Source organism: Xiphias gladius, chromosome 23 (assembly GCF_016859285.1).
Source record: "Xiphias gladius isolate SHS-SW01 ecotype Sanya breed wild chromosome 23, ASM1685928v1, whole genome shotgun sequence".
Classification (NCBI taxonomy): domain Eukaryota; kingdom Metazoa; phylum Chordata; class Actinopteri; order Istiophoriformes; family Xiphiidae; genus Xiphias; species Xiphias gladius.
The window spans coordinates 12,461,399-12,483,339 of record NC_053422.1 but is presented as its reverse complement, the minus strand read 5'-3'; the positions used below and the strand labels follow the sequence as shown (position 1 = coordinate 12,483,339).

Here is a 21,941-nt window from a genome sequence, read left to right as displayed (position 1 = left end):
TCCAACTTACAGTGAGCCCCCCTGTCCCTCCGACTGGTCACTGGTCACCTCCACGGTCATCTCTAGTTCAGATGCAGATTTAACAGCTTTCTCGTGCTAGTGATTGGCAACCTCGGGCTCTGTGTCACAGCATACATCTGTAAATAATCTTACAATGGAAGCAGGTGCAGCAGATGAAAATCCTTCTGCTCCTGGGTATCACTAGACCTGCATCTCAACAGAGGATGCCTTTGAATCATGCTGCATTACTTTACATCACTCTCTACCCCTCTTCCTTTTTTTAGCACTGGCAAAGCAGCTCTTCTGCTGAATTTTTTTTTTTTTTTTTTAATTGTTAAGTCCTGCCCATGTGCAAGATTGGGTCAGAAACTAAACTGCTGAAGCCTCGTGTAAGAACCATAGGGGCAATATTTTATGTTCACAATGATGACATCAACACATGTGTACGAAACCAACAAGATTACACGCTTGGGCTTTCGGGTGGGTGGAGGAAGAGATTGAGAGTGAGAATGTGTGACGGGGAAAAAAAGAAGGAAGGAGAGACTATATGGCTTTCATGTATCTTTGGCAGTTATATTTTCGCTAATGCGATAGGACTGCCTGTGAACCATTTTGCATGCTTATGAATTTGTTGGTTGATCACAGCTAGATATAAAACATCCCGACACTGAGGGTGAAGGTTTATTTTATTTTTTTTAGAGAACTGAGAGGGAATGTTATAGTGTCGCCATTAAGGTCCTGCATATATGCATTATTAATGAAATGTGACGGGGAACAGAGCTGGGTGTGTCTGCTTGGCAGAAAGAGTATATTTGTACATAGCCGGCATGTTACAGTGTGCATGGATGCTAGTGCCTTTTCAGTGTTTTGATTCACATATAAACCATAGTGCCTTTGAAATATACATATATTAACGTGTATCTGTGCAACCTTCCGGTTAAATTAAGCAGGATTTTAGGGCGAGGGCACACTGTACTGTGTTGCAGGCCTACCAGGAGGCACACACAGCGAGCTCAGCCTCAATTAATTACATGCAACAGTAACTCACTTCATCTTAATGATATTCTCATACTCTAACCTCCAGAGATTTGCCAGGCAGAGAGCAAAAAGAGGAGAAACTTGGGCATTTTCAAACAGAGACTAGAAACCACTGAATGCCTAAAGTTACATTGTGGGATTCAGCCACAAACCCTGCTAAAGCCAATCAGAGCAATGAGGCGGGGCTTCAAGGCAGCGGCTTGAAAGGACGATGTAAGCATATCGATCACAGCACACATGACTGGGCACATGTTGCAACCATCCTTCCCTAGCCTCGCTCTGTCTCTCTTATAAACTGTCCACATTGCATCCACCACTCAGTGCAGTCAGAATGTTTGCAGCAAAAAATAAATAAACCAAACGCCCACCCCCCCAAAAAAAAACAAAACACAAAAAAAAACAAATAAAAAAATCAACATACTGTGCGGTGTAAAAAAAGAAGGAATGGAATCATCTGTATTATCTATATGGGTGCGTGTGCACATACACACACATCTGCGATATGAACTGTGTATGTTGGCATATTTAGTACCTCTAGGGCAAAGAAACCGCTCCCTTTCAATATTACATAATATAAAATATTTTTAAAATAAATTGGTGGGTCTTATAAGACCCAATCAGTTGCTTGTTTTCTGTTTTGAAAGGATAGCAGGAAGCGGAGTACAGGAAGTTAATATGCACTAATCAAATTAAAGTAGGGCTATTACAGAGGACAGAAAAGGTCTTGAGGGTTAATCTAGTGCTGGTGTACATGTCTTAAAAGACGTAATATTTTAATGTAATTTTGTGGATAAAGACATATGGGTTTTCTGTTTTGGTCTTTCCTTTTTGGTTTGATCGCTAAAGAAATGTAATGCTTGTTAACATCTTCTGCTTCTTTAAGAGTTCACAATTCCTTATACAGGGGATATAAAACCCACATCAGTAGAATATCATGTAATCAAATACCAAAGCTCTGCAATAAATTCAAGTATTTGTGAAGATTATGTTAAATATTTGTTGAGACTGTATAGTTTTCGATGGACTCAATTACACAACCATTCCCGAGGTTTGTCGTTTGCACTGTCCTTGTATTAGATCAAGTTATTGTCGATTCAATCTGCAGTTTATCACACAATAAAACTGTCACTTATATAAGAGAATTTTACCATTTGTGATGCAGTGCCAAGCAGAAAAAGCAATATTCTGTTACTGGCATTTCCTTAGTGGCCAGACATAAATACCAGAGAAGAAAAAACGTAAAACCATCAAAAAACTCTTACAGTCTTTTAGTTTACCTTCAGACTGAACATAAAAATGTGCACAAAGATGTTCCACTCTCATTGAAAACGGAAAAACCTTTTTGTCAAAAATACTGAAACAGCTTACTGTCGCAAACACTGAAACAACACCGCGCGGCAGGGTATGATTGAAGTGTTAGCTTGTAATTACACTCTGACTCGTACCAGCATTAATAGCTGCTCCTATCCTGGAGAAAATACAATAACAACAACTTGGCTTCAGTAGACCCAGAAGAATAGCAATCTTGTTGGAAAAAAAAAAAGGCATCCACATAATGCCCATCCATGCATAAATATATACACACACACACACACACACACACACACACACACACACACACACACACACACACACACACACACACACACGACATATATATACACAAACTGTATATGCATGAGTGAGTGGTGTTTGTCTGTTTGCAATCCTTGATAAATACTGTGCCCAATTAAAGAGCTTGGACTGGAAAGATGTGGATCAACAGCGTTAGGTGATTTATCTTGTGAAATGAAAGCGGTGACCTCTGCCCTTCGGTTGACAAATGAAAAAGAAGGACCTGTGATTTATGGCATGAGTGAGGAAATTATCCTGTGCTTTTGAACAAAGATGCTCCTCCACATCCCACCTTGCAGCCCCCCCAACACTATCAGCTCAGCATCAGCCTGCACAGCCCTTATTACGTAAACCCACCTGGACACCCTGTAACAAACACGCACAGGCGCACACTATCGTAATGAGCATTACAACCCCCAACCACTGCACAGACCATGTATTGAGCTTTTCAGTCATTTCTAGGCATTTCTCAGAGAAGCTATGAGTCTACTCCTTCGTCACCTGACCGGATGCAGCACCATAAAAGGGACAGTCGGCAGTGAGGCAGCCTTAAAGAGGCAGCTCCATATCAACACGTACTAAGCTGCTCTACTGTAGCCTTAACTAACTGTAAGAGGGGGTGAGGAAGTATAAGTCTCTCTCAGGCCTCATTACATCATAGCAGCACAGTTGTTTCTTCCACAAATATCAGATACTGAAAGGGAAAAAAGGCAGAATATAGGTGCTGCCACTGCTCAATGAATCATTGCTCTGTGAAGTGTGCAGGACGAGGGAAATGCACATGGGAAAGGAAGAGAGACTGCAAGACAGAAAGCCAGTCAGACCGAGAGAAACCAAAGATACTCATCAGTTTTTTATCGAAAGACAATGTAACCTGCCAAGGAGCCACCACGAAGCTCTCCCAGCAATGCAAATGCAAAACAAAGGCTCCATGGCTACGACTCCTACTAAGAGGCCTCGGTGGCAAAGAACAGCTGCTCCACCATACACACCAAATACAGCGCCTCCAACTGATGGAATAATGAGAGAGAGAGGCATACATATGGAGGAAAATGAAAGATGGGATGGAGGGAAATGAGGGAGACAGGAAAAGAGGAGAGCGGGAGATTGTATCAGAGCTGCATGGCTAAAGAACACTGTTTAGCATAGATTTTGTACATACATAAAAAGACAGAAACAGAAGGAAAAAGAGCTATGAAGAGGGGTGCAAGTAGGTGGTTAAAAGATGAACTTGAAATGGACAGGACGGGGAAAACAGTTGATAAAATATGATGAAGGTGCTGTAGGTCCACGACAGACGCAATAACTGAGGAGAAATGAAGCTAAGGTGCCCTGTGTGTGGGCTGAAATGCGATGACTAGAGGGGGCATTACTGAAGGATGGTGCTGAACAGAAGGGGGAGTAAAAATAGAGAGAAGAAAATAGAGAGATGTGGAGAGAACAACAAAGTGCTTATGTGTCCATGAGTGCATGGGAATGCAAAATAAACTCTGTGTAATTACCGATTCACCTTGCCACAGAAGAGCAATGCATGTGAAATCACTGTGCTTGCTGAGTGTGCATCATCACGAATGTGCTCAATGTGTGCACGGTGTAAAAACAGAGAGCGAGAGAGAGAAGAAAAAAAAAAACAAAGATGCAAATTAAAAGAGGAACGAAAAAGACAGGATGAAAAAACAGAGAAGCAAGGAGAGAGATAGATAGAGAGAGAGAGAGAGAGTCAGAGCAGTCTGTAGGGATGCAGGCGGGGGAGGAATGTGGTTTCCATGGCAACCCGAGGAAGGCTGAGCTCTGGGTGTCCGTTCCAGCTCTGCACTGCACCGGCCCTCGCCTCTCAGCCGCCTTGCTCTCTCTTTCTCCAGCCTCCCCCACTATATCTTTCATTCTACAACCCCCCCTTCTGTCCCTTTCATTCCCTCCCTCACGATCCCTGCGCCTCCTCAGCTCCCTCACCTTCCCCCTTAATGTGATAGAGGGAGTCTCTCTCACACATAAACACACACACACACACACACACACACACACACACACACACACACACACACACACACACACACACAAACACACACACACACACACGCAGCCAGCTCCATATTATTCACACCAGCGTCAACCTGTACTTTCACCATATTTCTTATGAGGCATTATTATATAGTCACATTGAATCTATGGGCTTACAGCCTGCATCTCCCACTCTTTTACACCTTCCAAGCCCCCAAAATTCTTACGCCTCCACCCACTGCACTAGTTCTGGGCTCAGCTGAAAAGCCAACGTTGGCGGCCACTGTGCTGCCATGTGCCACTGGCCGTGTTATAATGGGGAAGGCATGTGAATCCAAGGGCCTTCAACAACACTGAGGAACACAGCTAACCTATACGACATGTCTCCGAGGTCTGTGCTTGATGATCAGGTAGGCAGCAGGTTGACCACAATCCTTAAAGAAATAGTTTGACATTTTGGAAAATTTTGGTTATCCGCTCTCTTGCCAGGACTTGGATGAGAAGATCGATACCGGTCTCATGTCTGTAAGCTAAATATAAAGCTAAGACCAGCAGGCAGATAGCTTAGCTGAGCATAAAGACTGGAAGCAGGGGAACACAGCTAGCCTGTGTTACAAAATCAGACTACCAGCACCTCTAAAGCTCACTTATTAACACATGACAGCTGGTTTGATTAATCCATACAAAAAGAAATAGCATGTAACCACTCATAAACCACACATTGTATTTTTTACTCTTTTTTTATGCACAAATTTAATAACCAAAGAGAAGAAACATGTTAATTAGAGAACCTTAAAGGTTCTGGTAGTATAGATTTTGTTAGCTTTGGACAGAGCCAAGGTAGTTGTTTCCCCCTGTTTCCAGTCTTAATGTTAAGCAAAGCAAACTCTCAGCTAGACAGCGAAAAAAAACGCATTTCCAAAATGTTGAATTATTCCTTTAAATCTTTGACATTAGCTCATATCAATAGTGACAGCCTCAACATGGTAAAAAGCATTAACTAATTCTTTAGTTTTACAGCTGTAGGTGAAGAAAGTGACCACAAAATATTAACAAAATGGCTGTGTCACCTAATTATCGTCAGAGTATAATTAAGTGCCTAAACACTACTACTTACTATGATCTGCATGAGCATAATGGACACGAAATATCATTGCAAATGCTGAAATTCTGAAAAGAAAATTGATTTATTTTATTTTATTTTTAGGATGAATTACTAGCGTCACAATAATCAACACAGGCTTTTAGGAGTCCAGACTGAGGTTGATTCCACCAATTCAAACTGATCAAACAAATCCCTAGAAAACAATTCCTGTACTTCTTGGACTGCTGTATGATTTAGCAGTCATGTCTCAACATGAACATAATGTTGTAAAGGTCATCAGCCTTTATGAACAGTAACAAATGTCTCATGATGCTAGAGCACTCTCCATGGAGAATGCATAATCGTCACCTTATCAGGATCATTAGTATCTGCTTCTCTTAGCAGCGGCTGCCCTTTCTGATGCCTTAGTAGAATCAATGGGGAGGATCTGTGTACAGGAGACCCCTGGGAGCCTCCTTTTTGCTTTGCTTTACTCACCTTTGGCATGTCGACATGGGAGCGAGTCACCAAGCCAGAAACCCGCTCCACTTTGTGAGGGCTCCTCCTGCTGGTCACTCGCACCCGAGCCACACCCTCCTCCTCCTCCTCCTGGTCCTGCACAGACAGATCAAACTTCAGTCAAGAGTGATTAAAATCAGATGTTAAAAAAAAGCCCTCCTCCAGCAAAGATCGGGACATACTCGTGGATACCAGAGATGACAACATCTTCAAAGAAATAGTTCAACATTTTTGGAAAATATACTCATTTGCTTTCTTGGCTTGAGTTAGATCAGATAATTGATACCAGTCTCATGGCTGTAGGATAGACTCAAAACTTCAGAAACAGGTTAAAAGTATTTTTTCATCTTGCAGCAAACAAGATTTTTTTCATCCAGGTGGTTATAGGAGTCTTTAAAGTACCTTCCGAACAATAATAATTCCTAGGCAGTAAGTGTAAAATCAGATGCTTAGCTCTGAGACTCAAATGTAATGGCATTACATGAGAGTAGTAGCACCCTTAATATGAAGCTAGAATAAGCAGGCAGTTAGTTTAGCTTAGCATAAAGACTGGAATCAGGAGGAAACAATTAGCCTGGCTCTGACTACAGGAATAAAAATCCACCTACCAGTACCTCTAAAGCTCAGTAATTAAAATGTTAAAAACAATAGTTTTTGGTTTTAGAAGGGGTCATGGTCTGTCAGAGTGACTTCCTGGAGCCTTGCCAATTCTAGTCAGGCTAGCTGTCTTTATGCTAAAGTAAGCTAGCCCAGTGCAGGCTCTTGCTTCATATTTAGCACACAGAAATGAGAGCGCTATTGATCTTCTCGACTAAAAAGAAAGTAATTAAGCGTGTTTCCCAAAATGTCCAACTATGGCTTTAAACTGTTAACAATCAGCATTTTTCAGCACTAAAGAAAACAGACAGGAGCTAAACAAGAGACAGGAGAGAAAAAAAAAATTGGAGCACAGCTACAGAAATTGTACTGTGCTGAAAGAAGAAGACCTTTGCAAAATCGAAAACATTTGCATAACGGTTTGAGTTGCACCACTGGAACTCGTCCAGTAATCACAAGACTGTGCTACTTGTTGTGGAAATAGTCACCTGTGACGATAGAGCAGCAAAGACTGAATACTTGGCTTCTTCTCATATTTTAGTCTAACATGATAAACGAAACTCAGCTGGTATTACACTGCAGCACATATGTAAGTGAAATCAAAACAAATAAAGTCCGACATATCGGGTTTCACACCACGAGAGCAGTGACTAAAACCTTCTACTGACTGACCATGAAAATGCAAAGTCTACGCTACCTGAAAATCAGTGAGATAAATCCCACAGATCAGACCACACAGACCCTTTAGTGACAGCAGAGGGCAGCCTTCAGAGCAGGCTGTCACTGCTACAAAGTTGCCGGCAGTGTTACTGCAAAAACAGGCTCAGTGATCTTACAAACAAAAGGTGCCTTCTCTCTCAGCTGATGCCGGCAAATTAAAATGAAAGCTGCCCTTGTGCTCAAGTTCAAAAGACAAGTGTTTGTATAAATACACACACAACCCAAAGGCATGCAGACTACTGTACTTGGAAAACCACCGGGAAGAGTTGGGATGCAAACAAAAAACAAAAAAAAACATAAAATAAAATTAACCTTTAAAATGACATTAATGTCAAGTTTGCAGTATTCTCACAGCAATTTTCTTTATTTTTGCACTGGTGTAGGTCAGATATGCTGGGTTTTTACAGAGATGCTAAGTGAGCTTCTCTTTGACGGCTCCATTCCCACATGGCAGCACTGACAGGCAGGTCAACTGGCACTGCCAGAGCCAGAGCCGCCCCCCCTTGCTGCCCACTGTGTCTAATAGTGACAGCTAAGAGTATGCCCTTTGCACTGTGCACACACACACACACACACACACACACACACACACACACACACACACACACACACACACACACACACACACACACACACACACACACACACACATAAAAAATTTTGCAGACATATTTGAAATGAGTCCATCAATAATTTCAAGTCATACGATATTTAAAATTTATGAAGTCTTTCAGTTTCTTGCTGGAGTTATTTAATGATATAATTATTTAATGATTATTACACAATAAAATCAAACATACGACACCCAAATTGTACTTTCTAATCATACATTAATTAAATCTACTAAATACAGCTTTTTGTCTTCTTTCATTTCTTTTGAAAAAAATAAAAAGCTATTCTCCACTTGCACCTGCTACTCTGCAGCAAATCAGGGAATTTGCAGACTCATTTAGTTTCCCTCCCATCCTCCACTCAGGTGACAGCATGTCTAGAATACTGATGAGCACCTCACTGGGTGTCCATTAAGCAGCTCTCTGTCTCTCTCTCTCAAACTTCCCACTATGACTGCTGTGTCCCTCCATCACCTTCTCTCTCTCTAGCACTGTGCCTGGGTCCCACAAGCAGCTGGGGTCCAGAGAGGAGAGGGATGGGGGGCGGATGAGGAGCCATGCTGCACTGAATTAGAAGCTGGACAGGGTGGAACTCAGAATACGCTGAGAGGATCTTAGGATGGCAGAATAAGGTTCAAGTCACAGTTATAGTTTGCGGTTGAGCTCCTCTATTACGGGAGGGACAGATTATGAACACATTCAATTCGTGCACGCGTTGATTGACTCCCTCGGTGGCTACTTTTGTGGCTGCCAGGGGGTACGCTGACAGACTATGGAGTAGCTCCGCTAAATAATGATTAGATTAAAAAAAAAGGATTATTTGTTGATATATTGTATTGAGTTGTTGAAATAGAAACCTAAAAGTAACAAAGCGTTAGCTAACAGTACTGGATAAATTGTTCATGTAACAGATAGCTAAAAGCAGTAAATGGCTAAAGTAATCGATAAACAGTTATAATAGTTAAAAGTAACAGATGAATGGTTGAAACAGCCGAAGGTATGTGATGGATAAATGGTTCAAGTAGCTAAAAGTAACTGGTTGAAATAGTTTGCTAAAATTAGTGGATAACTGAAGAATCTAGTCTATTCATTTGTATAACTGTGTATAAACTTTTATATAATTACAAGTGCTAAAGAACATCCATTTTAAAATCAAATTCAAATGAGCCCCTTTGGAACATAATGGGTGCTGCTGATGAAGGGGTAGTGGTAGGAACCACTGGACTAATCCAACACGTTAGAGGTCAAAATTCTTGCTGCTACTTTCCATTATTTTTTTTTTAAAAAACCTTTTCATAATCAGATAACACATTGCTATATGTTCTCTAATATGTCCTCTAAACGATGTTAGAAATGCACGAGAATCCTTTCTGTTGAAAATAATGTCAGTTGCTCCAGTTTTACGTGCTTATGATGAGCAGTCATAAACTGGACCACACAGTCCTCTGCACTAAAGCATCCATTTAATACAGCCTAGTAAATTACAAGTTTAGGGCAGTTCCCCCATGCAGCTGACCGTACATAATCTAGTTCAGACTTAGCACATTCATTTCAAAAACATATTGCCATTAAGTGATTGACTGGAGGGAGGGGCTGTTAATCGTGAAGGAATAATGTTGGATTAAAGTTTTTATCTTGTGAGGATTGAATTGCGTAATTTCAGTATCACCTTTATATTATAAACCTAAAAACCACTGGCAGACAGCCCCGTGCTTGACTTAAACACACATCCACACAAGTACGCACAGACGAGAATCAATTTATAGGGCTATATATAAAATGAAGTATAGATCCCATCAACCCAGCATACAGGGCGGCTAAGTCAGATCCACAGCCACCTGCTTCATATTTTAGCCCTGTTCCCTGATGACTCTGCCAGAAAAGGGGATCAGAAATGGCAGACCCCTGCTGACAGTAGCCCAGTGGTAGACATCGCATTCACTTTGCCAACTACAGAGCAATCAGAAGGTCCCGAATGACCAAACAGAAAAGGGACGACTGCTGGAGCACAGCTTTAACGAAAGGATCCCTTTGTGGCCAGTGTGGTCAGGGTAAGCAGTTAGAGGCACTAATAACAACCAACTGATAACTTTAAACATATGCATGGGCATGTGAGTTTTAACATACACTGGAAAAAAGGTGATCCTATTCTTTAAAGAACAGCAACAAGCTGCAGCAGAGCAGTGAGTTTCTCAAAACCAAAGCTTTGGGTGAGGTTGTCTTATGAAGAATCATAAATGTCGGTACGCGGCATATTAATAGGGTCTGTGTTGGAAAACAATGAAGCTGTCCTTGAATTTGTAAAGAAAAAGGGTTCGGAGGGATCACACAAGAAAGAATCCACTTTCAGGGCCCATTTGTCACAAACATGTGACAAATGGGCAGGGAGACAGAATAGGGAATCAGTGTTACAAAATCAGCGTTACAGTAAGACAATTCAGCAGATCATCATGAATACTGTATACAAGCAAAAGGAGCAGATAAAGATATTGAACTGATTAAAACAGTGGGTAAGTCATTCTTTATCTTTGGTCTTGATCAAAACAAGGGAGTAGTGGCAGTGCCCTCTCTAAACCACAGCTAAGTAGAAGAAAACATTCACAACACCCATTGGGCTGACTCATATTTGGGATGTTTCGGCTCCACTACAAAGAGAACCACCCCCCCCCCGGGTCTAAGACATGTACCATATAACTGCAGGGGGCCTGGGCCAGGGACTTTTGTTACACGTCGTGTCTCTCTTTCTCCCAACATTTCCTGTCTGTATTCTCCAATAAATTTTAAAATAAAGGCCTAATGCCGAAAATTAGGCTTCAAATAAAATAAAAAGGACCACTTCTTCTTGATCAGCATGCTGGATGTCTCTAGATACATTTCTCTTCACTGCAGAGCTTTTTTGACATATTAAAACTTAGAAAATCTTTAAATTGTCATTCCCATTTCTGTGGCGCTACTGTATATTTTTTAAGGAACTGCTATTATTATATCAATAAACCTTTGCAGAGCAATACACTCTGTTTTATTGAGTACATTAAACAGTCAAATTAAACTTTTTCCCTTCTGGATAATGAACGAGAACAGTCCTGTTGCTTTTACTCCTTGGGAATAACAGGCATCTTTTAGGCCAACATACTTTGATAAATTTAGTCTGCTATTTCAGTGGAAGAAGCCAATTTGATTGGTGAAAGGGATCAAAACTGGTCACTGTGCCTTTATTTAAATTGTTTAAATTACATTTCTAAATTTTGTGCTTACATCGAAATGGCGGGTTTTTTTTTTAAGGCATTACTGTGAACTTGTGCCCCTCACACCACACGTGGACTAAGCTTGCACTACTGTGAGTGCAGACAAATAACCAGACACAAAGACACACACACACACACACACACACACACACACGAAGCACAAGCTATAGCGTTTTTCTAATCTCTGCTAGAAAAAAGGCCAAAGATCATTCAGTTAATGGGCTATAGACGTCAGCCAAAGATCAATTTCATTAACATTTCGGCAAAGCTGAAGAAAACTTATGGGGCACCATTAAATCGCACAAGTGATATTAAGTGAGGGGTTCCTACCCATCCAAACACTATTAGGAGATGACTGACAAGGAACTACAGAAAAATATTCCAGATTTATTGTTGTTTCACTTGCTGTAACATGTATACAGAGGTCTGTGATGCTCCTCAGTAAACATCTAAATAAGGTTTAAATCTGCACAAAAAGCAGCTTTGCTACCTTCAGTTCAGTTGCTGTTTTCTGTGTCCCACACTAATACTCAAAATAACCATGTGACTGCAAATACTTGTTTTAATGAAAAGACTGGCTGACTTCATGAGAGCAGCCCACTGATGAGTAAATGGTAATCAGCGCTCTTTTGACTCCATTTGATTTCCTCTTCTCCTTCTACCCATGTGTCCCTCCCGCCAACTTTTTTTCTCTGCCTGACACTCACTCACCAGGTTGAAGTCATAGTCGCCATGACTCATGATAACATTTTACCCATGTAGGAGTGTGAGGGACACAGGTAGTGACACCATGTGTTGGCTGCTACGAAACCTTTTGCGCAGCCAGGGGGCGAAGTACGGCACACAACGGTACGTGTGACACCAGACACATTGTAAACATTTAGTATATTTTCTCTATAATCTATAATGTGAAGTAGGACAATTACCTTCCACGCATCCTGCCTGCTGTCTTCTTTCACAACAGTTTGTTCTGTGTTCTGTTGCAAGGTCACCTCGTAACACTCTTGAATATCTGGGAGAAAAAAATATTAATGACAATAATGAGCTTTTTTCCTTTACTTGGATCATTACAAACATAAGAATTAGGGGTTTTTCTTGTTTGTTTTTTTCCCCCCCGTGTAATCTTTATTTCTTGTTCATAACTTCAAAGTCTTCTAAAGTGCACTGCTTTAGTTGTGTTCTAGAAACAGCAGATCAATCATGGGCATATTGGGAGATGTCCGTTTTCCTCTGTGGTACAGCGGGTGAAAACATGGGGGTGGGAGCCGTCTGTATACATGGAAGTTATGTCTCCACATTTGCAAGTGCTCTTCTAGTCTTGTTGCTGAACTATATGACTCAGTTACCGACTGAGTAAATCATCAAGTCAGTGTCTTAGAGGCCCACATTATAATATTTCATACCACCTGAACAACATGCATAACAAACCAAAAACACATTTTTTACTTTTTGATTCTTTTAAGTTCAGCATCAACACAGATCAATTACACTGTAGGTCAGGTTCAGTCTCTTTGAGTTGAAGCTCCATTTTAGGGTGAGGGTACATGAGCTCCTACACATGTTGAATAAATGTAGACACTGCCCCCTAGTTGAATAGTGGGAAATTCATACCGTTACATGCTTTGATTTGAGTGCTGAGAAATGGAAGTTGGCTTTATAAACGTTATTCCCTGAACAAATCACATGAAAGGCATGCATGATGATGCATCAAACTTAATGCCATTGTATAAGTTTCATATACAAATTTAATAAAATGCCGTATGGTGAAAAAGAGTCTAAGTATGTAAAAGCAGAAAAAATAAAAAAGACTAAAGCGTCTGTAGCCATGTTATCAGCTCTGTGAGGCTGTAACACTAGCATGCTCACAGAGACAAAGCTAACATGCTGATGTTTATTTGGCAGGTGTAAAGTTTACCATGGTCGCCATTCTAATATAGCGTGCTTGCATTTGCTGATGGGCACTAGAAAAACAAAATATAGCTGAGACTGATGGGAAAGTCATTAGCTTCAAAGACATTTGGTCATCAACCAAAGTATTGGACAAAAATAACATTACTAAGCTAATCATAGTGCGAGATGAAAAGTAAATGGATCACTAAATCTAATACAATCCATCCTGAGTGGAACACCAATGTAATTTTCATGACAGTCCATCCATTAGTTGTTAAAATAATTCAGTCTTGACCAAAGTGTTGTCAAGTGTAAGGGTATTCAAACATATGTCCCTCTTTCTCAAGTACCACAAAATGCCATGAGAGTAACATTACTAGTATTGACATCTCGGCGTGTCCCTCAACTCCTCTGCCCTCCTCCCTTCTCTACTCGTCTCCCCTCATCACCTCTTGGCTCATTACACGCCCGTGTCCCGTGGTCACCTACTGAGTGGCAGCCATTTGATGAGAATGCACTGGGACAATTTTGCTGATGTCACATGTGGGCCCGGTTTACTGCACTGTTGGCATGAAGAGGTGGCTGGAGAGTTCACCAACTTCCAAGAGTTCAATGTCCACGCAAGATGGGCCACAGGACGGGACATTAGGGAAACCTGATACATTTAAAATGTGTTTTTTTTTCCTTCTATTAACAATAGGTATCTTTTGTTGAAACAGAGACTCAAAGAAAGTTCTGCACTGTATGTGTATATGTGCGAGACGGAGAGGTAAGAGTCAGTATGTCCCAACAAGGCAACGTGAGAACAAAAGTGTAAGAATGGAGCATGTGACTCATCACTGTGTCTGAATATGGAGGAGTGAAGCCATGTGTGGGCAGAGGAGTTTGTTGCCCAGCTGACTGAAGAGCAACCTCACTTACACAAACTCTTATATACATGCAGACACACACATACTGTAGGTCTACCTGCACAAACAAATTTACATACAGGCGCAGACATACATACAAATACCCGGAACGCTAGCAAGACTCCTTATTATTAATACACCTGTCTATTTCAGATACATATTGAGCTATCCCACTCGTAAAAATCACCACTGTGTATATCACCACTCAAAGAGGAAAAAGGTATCTTCATGTGTCACTTAACCATAAATCAACTTATCTTTGAATAAATGTTTCATATCAAAATCCTCTGAGAATAAATATTTATGAATTCAAGCTTATTGGTACGTTTCCTTTTGTTTGCAATATAAAATTATTGCTGTTATACAGAATTTGAAACTTAGGAAACTAGAACATGGTTTAGATACAGTATAAGATTTGAAATTTCAACACAGAAAAATCAAGAGTGTGCTGCCTTTCTACAAGCCCTACATATAGTATTTAGTGTTTGGTTGCTAGCTTTTTTCTTAACTCTGCTATCCTTGATTATTTTGCCCCTTAGGGTCAGCAGAGCATGCTTTAGACATATTAACATGACATCTCATAAAGTCGATATGGTGAACGTGACAGCAAGCAGTTTTTGCCTATTTACACATCAAGCACACCAGGAGCAACATTAGCATTAATTTGGACTTGTGTTTCTGCCCACTTGACAAATGTTATTCCAATATGAAGTATTATCCTTTTAGCTCTGGTTTGTGAAAATATCTGACTCTCAAGCTGCTAAATGCTCCCCTCGGTTCAAGAGCTGGTCACTAGTTTTCTCCAGTCTGTCATTTGGTGCTGGGCAGGTAGTGTTTAGTGGGTTTAACTGAGCCAGCCAACCGCTGTAGCTGGAAACAAGGCTTATGAGAGTAGTGAGAGTGTACCAAAACAGGAAGGTTGCAGGCTGTAAAACCAAAACAATGAGCTGAAAGACACTACGAAGCTACACAGGTTCATCACGATGAGTGACAACTTTCACACACATTTAGTCAGACATCACTGGTTCATTTAATTGTTGCATCTGTTAAGTCACACAGAATGTGCTCTTCAGCTGCATCTCGGACACCTGGCTCGATTTCACATACAACACAACTAACACTTCTAATTACATCGTCCATCTATTCCTGGCAGAAGTAACAAGAGAGAGAAAAGTGCTCAATCAGGTCTGGAAGTGTTTTAAGATCAGGATTCACATTCATGCAAAGTACAGGTTTTTTTTTGTTGTTGTTGTTTTTTTTTCTTACATCTGTAACTTTCCAAAAAAAAATCTCTGAACTGTTCCAACTCTCGCAGACCACATAAATTCCTGGTCGCGGAACAAAATACATAATCCAGGCCAGAAGTCTCTTTCACAGGACTTACTCCCAGATCTCTTTTTGATGTTTGGACTATTCTGGGATGGCCTGGTCAGAGTGCTGAGTCTTTCTTGTCACAGTCATAGGGAGTTTCCTGCATCTTCTCCCTGTCCTACAAAGAGTCTGCATGCAGGATCAGTGTGTTTGTGGGTTTTATAGGCCGCCTCTATTTGTCATGTACCTATTCAATTGGACTGAAGTCATCTTTGCATTGCCTGCCTGGGTGAATCATATAGAAAAAAGAATTGGCCCCTGCTTCTTTACATGATGATGAGCAAGCACAGCTCACAAGAATAACACGTTTACAGAAAAATAGGCCAATTTCAAGGCAGGGCGAACAATTCACCCCCTTGTCACTGCCTCAATAAAATATTCGCCAGGCATTTAGGGTCCTCTGTAATTTAACATGTGTCCCATCTCCCCGAGAGCAGCCCCCCCATGCCTCCCACCGCATGTTTGTACATTGGAACAAAAGGGTGGATGCACAGTTAAGGCAACCTTTGTTCGTGACTGTGCAACCATGCAGACATCCAATCAAGTGGCCAGTACCGAACCTTCCCACACTGCATCAAACACCTCTGTACTTCCCACAGTGCACCAAAGTTAGAGAGATCTCTCAAAGACAAATATTGTACTGTAATGTTGGCAGATCACTGTCTTTAAATTGTGAAAACAGCGGCTTTTCAATAACAAAACTTTCGGATTTTCTAAAATTCTCATCTGATCACAAAATGTTTCAAACATTGTCAGCTCTGCTCCTGAAGCTCTCCACTTTTCAGCCCACCACTACAGCGAAAAATTGGTCAAAACAGAACTGGTTCACATGGCACCAAGCATGCAAAGTGAACAAAGCAGGAGAGGATAAGAGGATGAGTAATGTTTATACTGCACTGTATTCCTATTAGTGCTGTGAACCGGCTGTTCCTGCACTCTGGCTTTTCTAACTGGAACCACATGTTGAATGGAGGGCGAAGCCTCACCATCCCGGCAACCTGACAAGCATCAACCACAGGCCTCTTCTTCTAACCTCATACACTGTGCAGATGATCCACAAAGCCAGGAGAGTTGAGGAATAGGCTCGGCATGGCGGCCAAGGGCACTTTATTTTCTGTCCACCTCAGGCTCGGCCCTGATTGATCATTCTTTTTGAGGAATGTTTGGAATCCTGATTTGGAGAGCTAATCCTCTCAGAATCTCCCTCACTTAAACAAATAACAAGGTATATTACCTTAGTAAGAGTTGATAGATTAAAATTGTGCACAACATTGAGGTATTATAAAGAGATGTTATTTAAGCCATTCATGTACTCTGCAGAGGTACGTGACTACAACTTATTGCAAATGTCTAATAAAAATGCCATCTCAACACAAAACAGCACCAAAACCCTGGGAGAAATAGCAAACACTTGAGAGTGTTTTTTATGGCTTTGCCCCCTTCAGAGACAGACAAAAGTTTAAACCCCATCAGAGTTAAAAGGAAACCAGTGGCTTGCTCAAGGACATTTTAGCATTCTTAATTTTTTATGACGCTTGAAATGAAACCTGGGTCACGGGGAAAATACTGATCTAATTAGTACAAATGGTGAGCACAAATATGTTCTATAAAGATCCTTCTTTTTTTTTTTATAAACTGGTGTTTTTAGCTGACTAATAGAGGGAGTCAACAGATCAGTATATAACAACTATAAACTAATACTATATAAGAACAACAAGAGTCTACAGTCATGCTAGCAGCTCTGTGAGGTTGTATACAGCAGTACTTTCAGTTAAATGCTAACATGTTCACAATGACAATGCTAACATGCTAATGTGTAGCAGGTCAGTTTGTAATGTTTATCATGTTCACCATGTGAGTAAAGCATGTTAGCATGCTAACATCTGCTAATTAGCACCAAACACAAAGCAAAGTTAAGGCTGATTGGAATGTATCTAGTTTTGCTGGAAAATATGGCCATCAACTAAATTATCTGACAAATGAAAAGTCTGACCTCATGATGGCGAGTCAGAGGGTCAACACAGTTATTCAAGTTCATCCTGGTTCGGACTTGAATGTCTGTACCAAATTTCTTGGCAATCCATCAAATAGTTGAAGAGACATCAAACTAAGAATGAAAAACATCAATCTGCTGGTGATGTGAAAGGAAAAGTCAGGGGATCACCAAAGTCAGTAGTATTCATCCTCTTGGGACCATGGATGTATTTTACAAAATTTTGTGCCAATCCAACATTTGTTGAGATACTTCAGTCTGAGCCAAAGTAGTGGAGTGGCTAACCTTGCCGTTCCTGGAGGCACAAAGACTGCTAGCATGGCTAAAAACGTCCCTGGACACTCACAGGACATCCATGTCTACAGAAACCCTAATTTCAGAGTAGCTATTTGTATCGCACCGGGTAGTAGTGTATGTGTAGTGCTCAATAAAAATAGGGTTTATTAATGATGCAATTTAACCCGAGGGAAACAATCAACAATTTAAAACAACAAAACAATTATACCTTCATATGTTCTTGTTTGGAATAGCAGCATGGGAGAGCAATGAGCAGGAAGATCCTTCAACCTGAAGGCCAGGACATCAGACTCTGTGATCACAACCATCTGTCCTGTTGAAGTCTCCTTTGTTAACATGACAGCCTCTGTGTGTCCAGAACAGGGCCTGCCCTCTATAATAGACACGGCCTACAACTTTGTTGCCTTTGGAGGACTGCACATGCCAAAATTAACCACTTCTTGGCTATCAAAAGGCTAAAGGTAATGGTGCGTTCAGGCAGTTGCAAATCATAAATTTCCCAAAGTCACAGACATGCTTAATATGAGTGGTAAACTAGTTCAATAACACCTGAGTTCACAGTACAAGTACATTTGATTTTAAGTTCATGATGGCTAACTGGTAACCAGTAAACACGATTGAAGGTACTTGACTTAAGATGTCGGTGAGGATTGTCTGAACGCACCAGTAAACAACTGGACAGCCCACTGTGGATTACGACATAGTAAAGGCCCATAAGGATACACCAGTTATGACGTCATGATCAGGCAGAAGAAGGCTAAATTTCTTGGCTACATTTGAAGACGCTTTTGAAATAGGACAGATTTGTTGTCCTGTTTAGACACATCTTGAAATACGGACATACTGTACACAGCACCTGAGTCCCTACCACCTCTTGCTCTGTTATAATAAAGCTGACTTCTGACAAGAACCAAACTCCTTTCAGTATACATCACTAGTAAAAAAAACAGCCATACTGTATTTCTTTAACTGCTGCCCGAGCAGCCCTTCCCCCTCAGATCCCCAGCAGTGATGCAGCAGTAGGTCAGCAGTAGCAACGGCAGACCCAAGGGCAAGCATCATTCTAGCATGGCTGTGATAATTAGAAGGGCCGCTCAACCATTGGTTAAACTGAAGTAATGTGCTTTATCTGCTTTTAAAGAAACTGAGGTTAAGGTTCACACTGGCCTCCCTGAGCTCTTTGCCAAAACACCAAACTTTACATGAAGGTGTACCTGCTGACAATGACTAACCATGACTCTTCAGATGAGCTTCAGTAGAAACTATGCAAACCTGAGGATTAGTAACATCAGTTTAGTCAACAGCGGCCTCAATAGATTACTATTGCTTTCTGGTAACGGTGAATCAGCTGTTTCAGTTTATAGGAGCAGTCAACTGAATCATGTCGACGTGAGGTCAGGAAACACAGTATATGGTATAAAAGAGGCCATTTTGTCAAAGTCAAGGGGTAGAATTGTGCTTTCACATTGCGACATGTCTGAGCTTATAAAAACTCAGTCCATAGATGGACTGTGTTGTTTGGGGCTTTATCTGCATTTCATTACAATTTGAGTATGTTACGGGGGGGGGTATACAGCAAACCTTTGTGCGGCAAACTGAAAGGCCTCTTTCATAGGATCTAATTGGGAAAAATTTAGACTCAGTTAACTTCCCACACAAATGAATACAACCTGACCCTGTTCCGTCGTGTGTATGCCTGCAGCCAATCACACGATAACAGAGTATATCAGCTACAACAAAAAGAAAAAGTGTAGCAAAAAAAACAAAAACAAAAACATAAAAAAAACATCTCCCTTACTCAAAAAGAAAGGGGTGTGAACGGAATAAGTTATTTAGAAAGTGCACCCCGAGAAAACCTTGATGTAATTTAAGCTAGAGTGCAGTTCTGAAAGACTTCCTCTGCCAAAACAAGCAGTTTTACAGGGTTTTTCTTACCAAGGAGGGCTTGGAACAGCTGGCTTCCCAAGATGGCAGACACTTTACCCACACTGGTCTTCAAGGCCTGCTCATCTGGACTGGTCAGGTTGGCCTGGTACTGTCTGAGCAGCCCCACTGCCCGCTCTGTGTCTGCCTCAGGAAATAAAACACATCTCAGGACAACAGCAGCAGACAATCTATGCATGTTGACATGGAAAAGTCAACAGTATTCTTATATTATTTGTCATATCATATAATATTTATCATATTGCTCTTAAAAATCACCTAATACAGACGCAGAATGCGATAATATAATACCTCTTTTATTCTGTTAGTGCAACTATTGATTACTTTTATTATTGATTAAACTACAGATTATTTTCTAAATTAATGATTGGGTTGATAAAATTTCAGGCAGGCAAGAAAGCTACAACTTTTTTTTATTTATTTATTTATTTATTTTGGTGTGATACACACTGTTAGGTACAAATATACGCTTTTATACAACATATATAATAATAATGATTCGTATTTGTCTCACAGCCAAATGCAGCACCGCTGTCTGTTACATTCTCCTGCACTGCACATTAAAGGTATTTTTCCTCTTGCAACACGACTATACAGCTGGTTGCTGAACCCGGTGGGTGGTGAGGAACACAGCAAAGAGATGATGGACTTCACAGAGGTAAATCTACTACTTCACAGTTTCCAAACTGTTTTCTGAACATTTTTACCGAGAAAATAAAACAAAACAACCCCCCCCCCCCCAAACAATCACAACTCAAAAACAGTACACAGCTGCCCGGAAGTTGCACAATTTCCAGTTACAGCATTTTATTTTTTTTCTTCATTTCATGAGGACGAAAAACGAACAAAAATCCCCCCCAAAAAATAAAATAAAAATAAAAACAAAACGTGTTTCTCAAGGGATTATAACTTGTGATAGAGGGCCAGTGAAAAGCTGTTCAAAAAGTCTAATGGAGTAATGAGTTGGCATTAACCTAAAAACTTGAACCTTGACGGAGATTTACTCTAAAACTTTGACACGTTAGGGAGCTGAAGACTCAACGTTACATTTAACGGTACTTACCATACTTATGCACCATGCCGTGGCCAACTCGAAAAGTCATGTAAATTACAGTTTTGGGGGTCTTTTTTGTTGTTGTCGGATTTTTTTTTTTTTTCTTAAAGAAGAAAAAATAATTACTGCATAGCCCCGGATAATTACACAACCAGAACTGTAGCTCCTTCTTCAGAAACACGTGAGATGTGGAGTTTTAAAAATCCAGCCGCTGGACACTCCCCGTCTGTTGCTGAACTGTTGCTGCAGTCAGCAGAGTGATCCCCCACCCACGCACAGGGGTTAGGCTGTGACAAGGGCAGATTGTTTACTTCATGTCAACTTTCCAGAAGTTTTGGGCAAAACGGCCGCGGAGCGTGGCATGTTCCTCCTCCTCCTCCTCCTCCTCCTCCACCTCCTACTCCTACTCCTCTTCCTCCTCCCTGTCTCACACACACACACGCACACGCGGAAAACGGCCCCTTTGAACGGCACAGCCTCTACCAGGCCACTGTAATACCAACATTAATACATTTAAACTGTTCCGCCTGCAGTCATCTGTCATGATCTGTTGCATGGCGTCATCTGTAGTGAAACCGTGTGTCGCCCATGGTTAAAATGTTCTCTGATCGGCGTCGAGTCGCCTTCACTTTCCAATTGTTTTGCATTGTGTGCCATCTTGTGGTGCGTTGAGGCGGTGCTGGGAAATCACAGTTTAAAGGGCTTTTACGCGAGTTTGTTTACGGCTCTTGAGGAACGTAGCTAACGTCGCTACCGAGTGTATTTGTGGGGGGAGGAGAGTTGTGTAAAGCCCTTTTTGGCTCCAGAGGGAGCTGTGCGAAGTCAGATAAATTGCCTCTGGTGAGTCTGCGTCGGTTGGGGCTGAAGACTACAAGTCTGTTACTAAAAAAATAAAATAAAAAATATATCTGGTGGTGTGGAGTTAGAAAGAAGTGGGTTTACCAAAGCTCTGTAGTCCGCTCCTCGTCTCTGTTTGAGGCTAGTGACTCGAGGCTACATTTAGCCGCTACCAGAATAACACACCTGAATAGCTAACCCAACTCTGTCGCCGGTTC

At 41.1% G+C, this 21,941-nt stretch overlaps 1 protein-coding gene across 5 annotated transcripts in view; it reads right to left on the bottom strand.

The window, feature by feature from the left end:
• The window catches only part of dlg3 (discs, large homolog 3 (Drosophila)), a 79,430-nt gene extending 58,202 nt beyond the window's left edge, over positions 1-21,228 (bottom strand). For 4 of the 5 annotated variants that reach the window (XM_040120644.1, XM_040120645.1, XM_040120646.1 and 1 more), the window contains exons 1-4: positions 20,896-21,228; positions 19,824-19,955; positions 12,356-12,441; positions 6,236-6,352 (exon numbers count right to left, since the gene is read on the bottom strand). In XM_040120644.1, coding sequence (XP_039976578.1) covers positions 6,236-6,352; positions 12,356-12,441; positions 19,824-19,955; positions 20,896-20,935 — 375 coding nt within the window. In that variant the 5' untranslated portion in view covers positions 20,936-21,228. Of the gene's footprint in view, positions 1-6,235; positions 6,353-12,355; positions 12,442-19,823; positions 19,960-20,895 lie in introns of all 5 variants that reach the window. The other variant, XM_040120650.1, reaches the window with a different exon arrangement.
• Between the last annotated feature and the right edge of the window lie 713 nt (positions 21,229-21,941).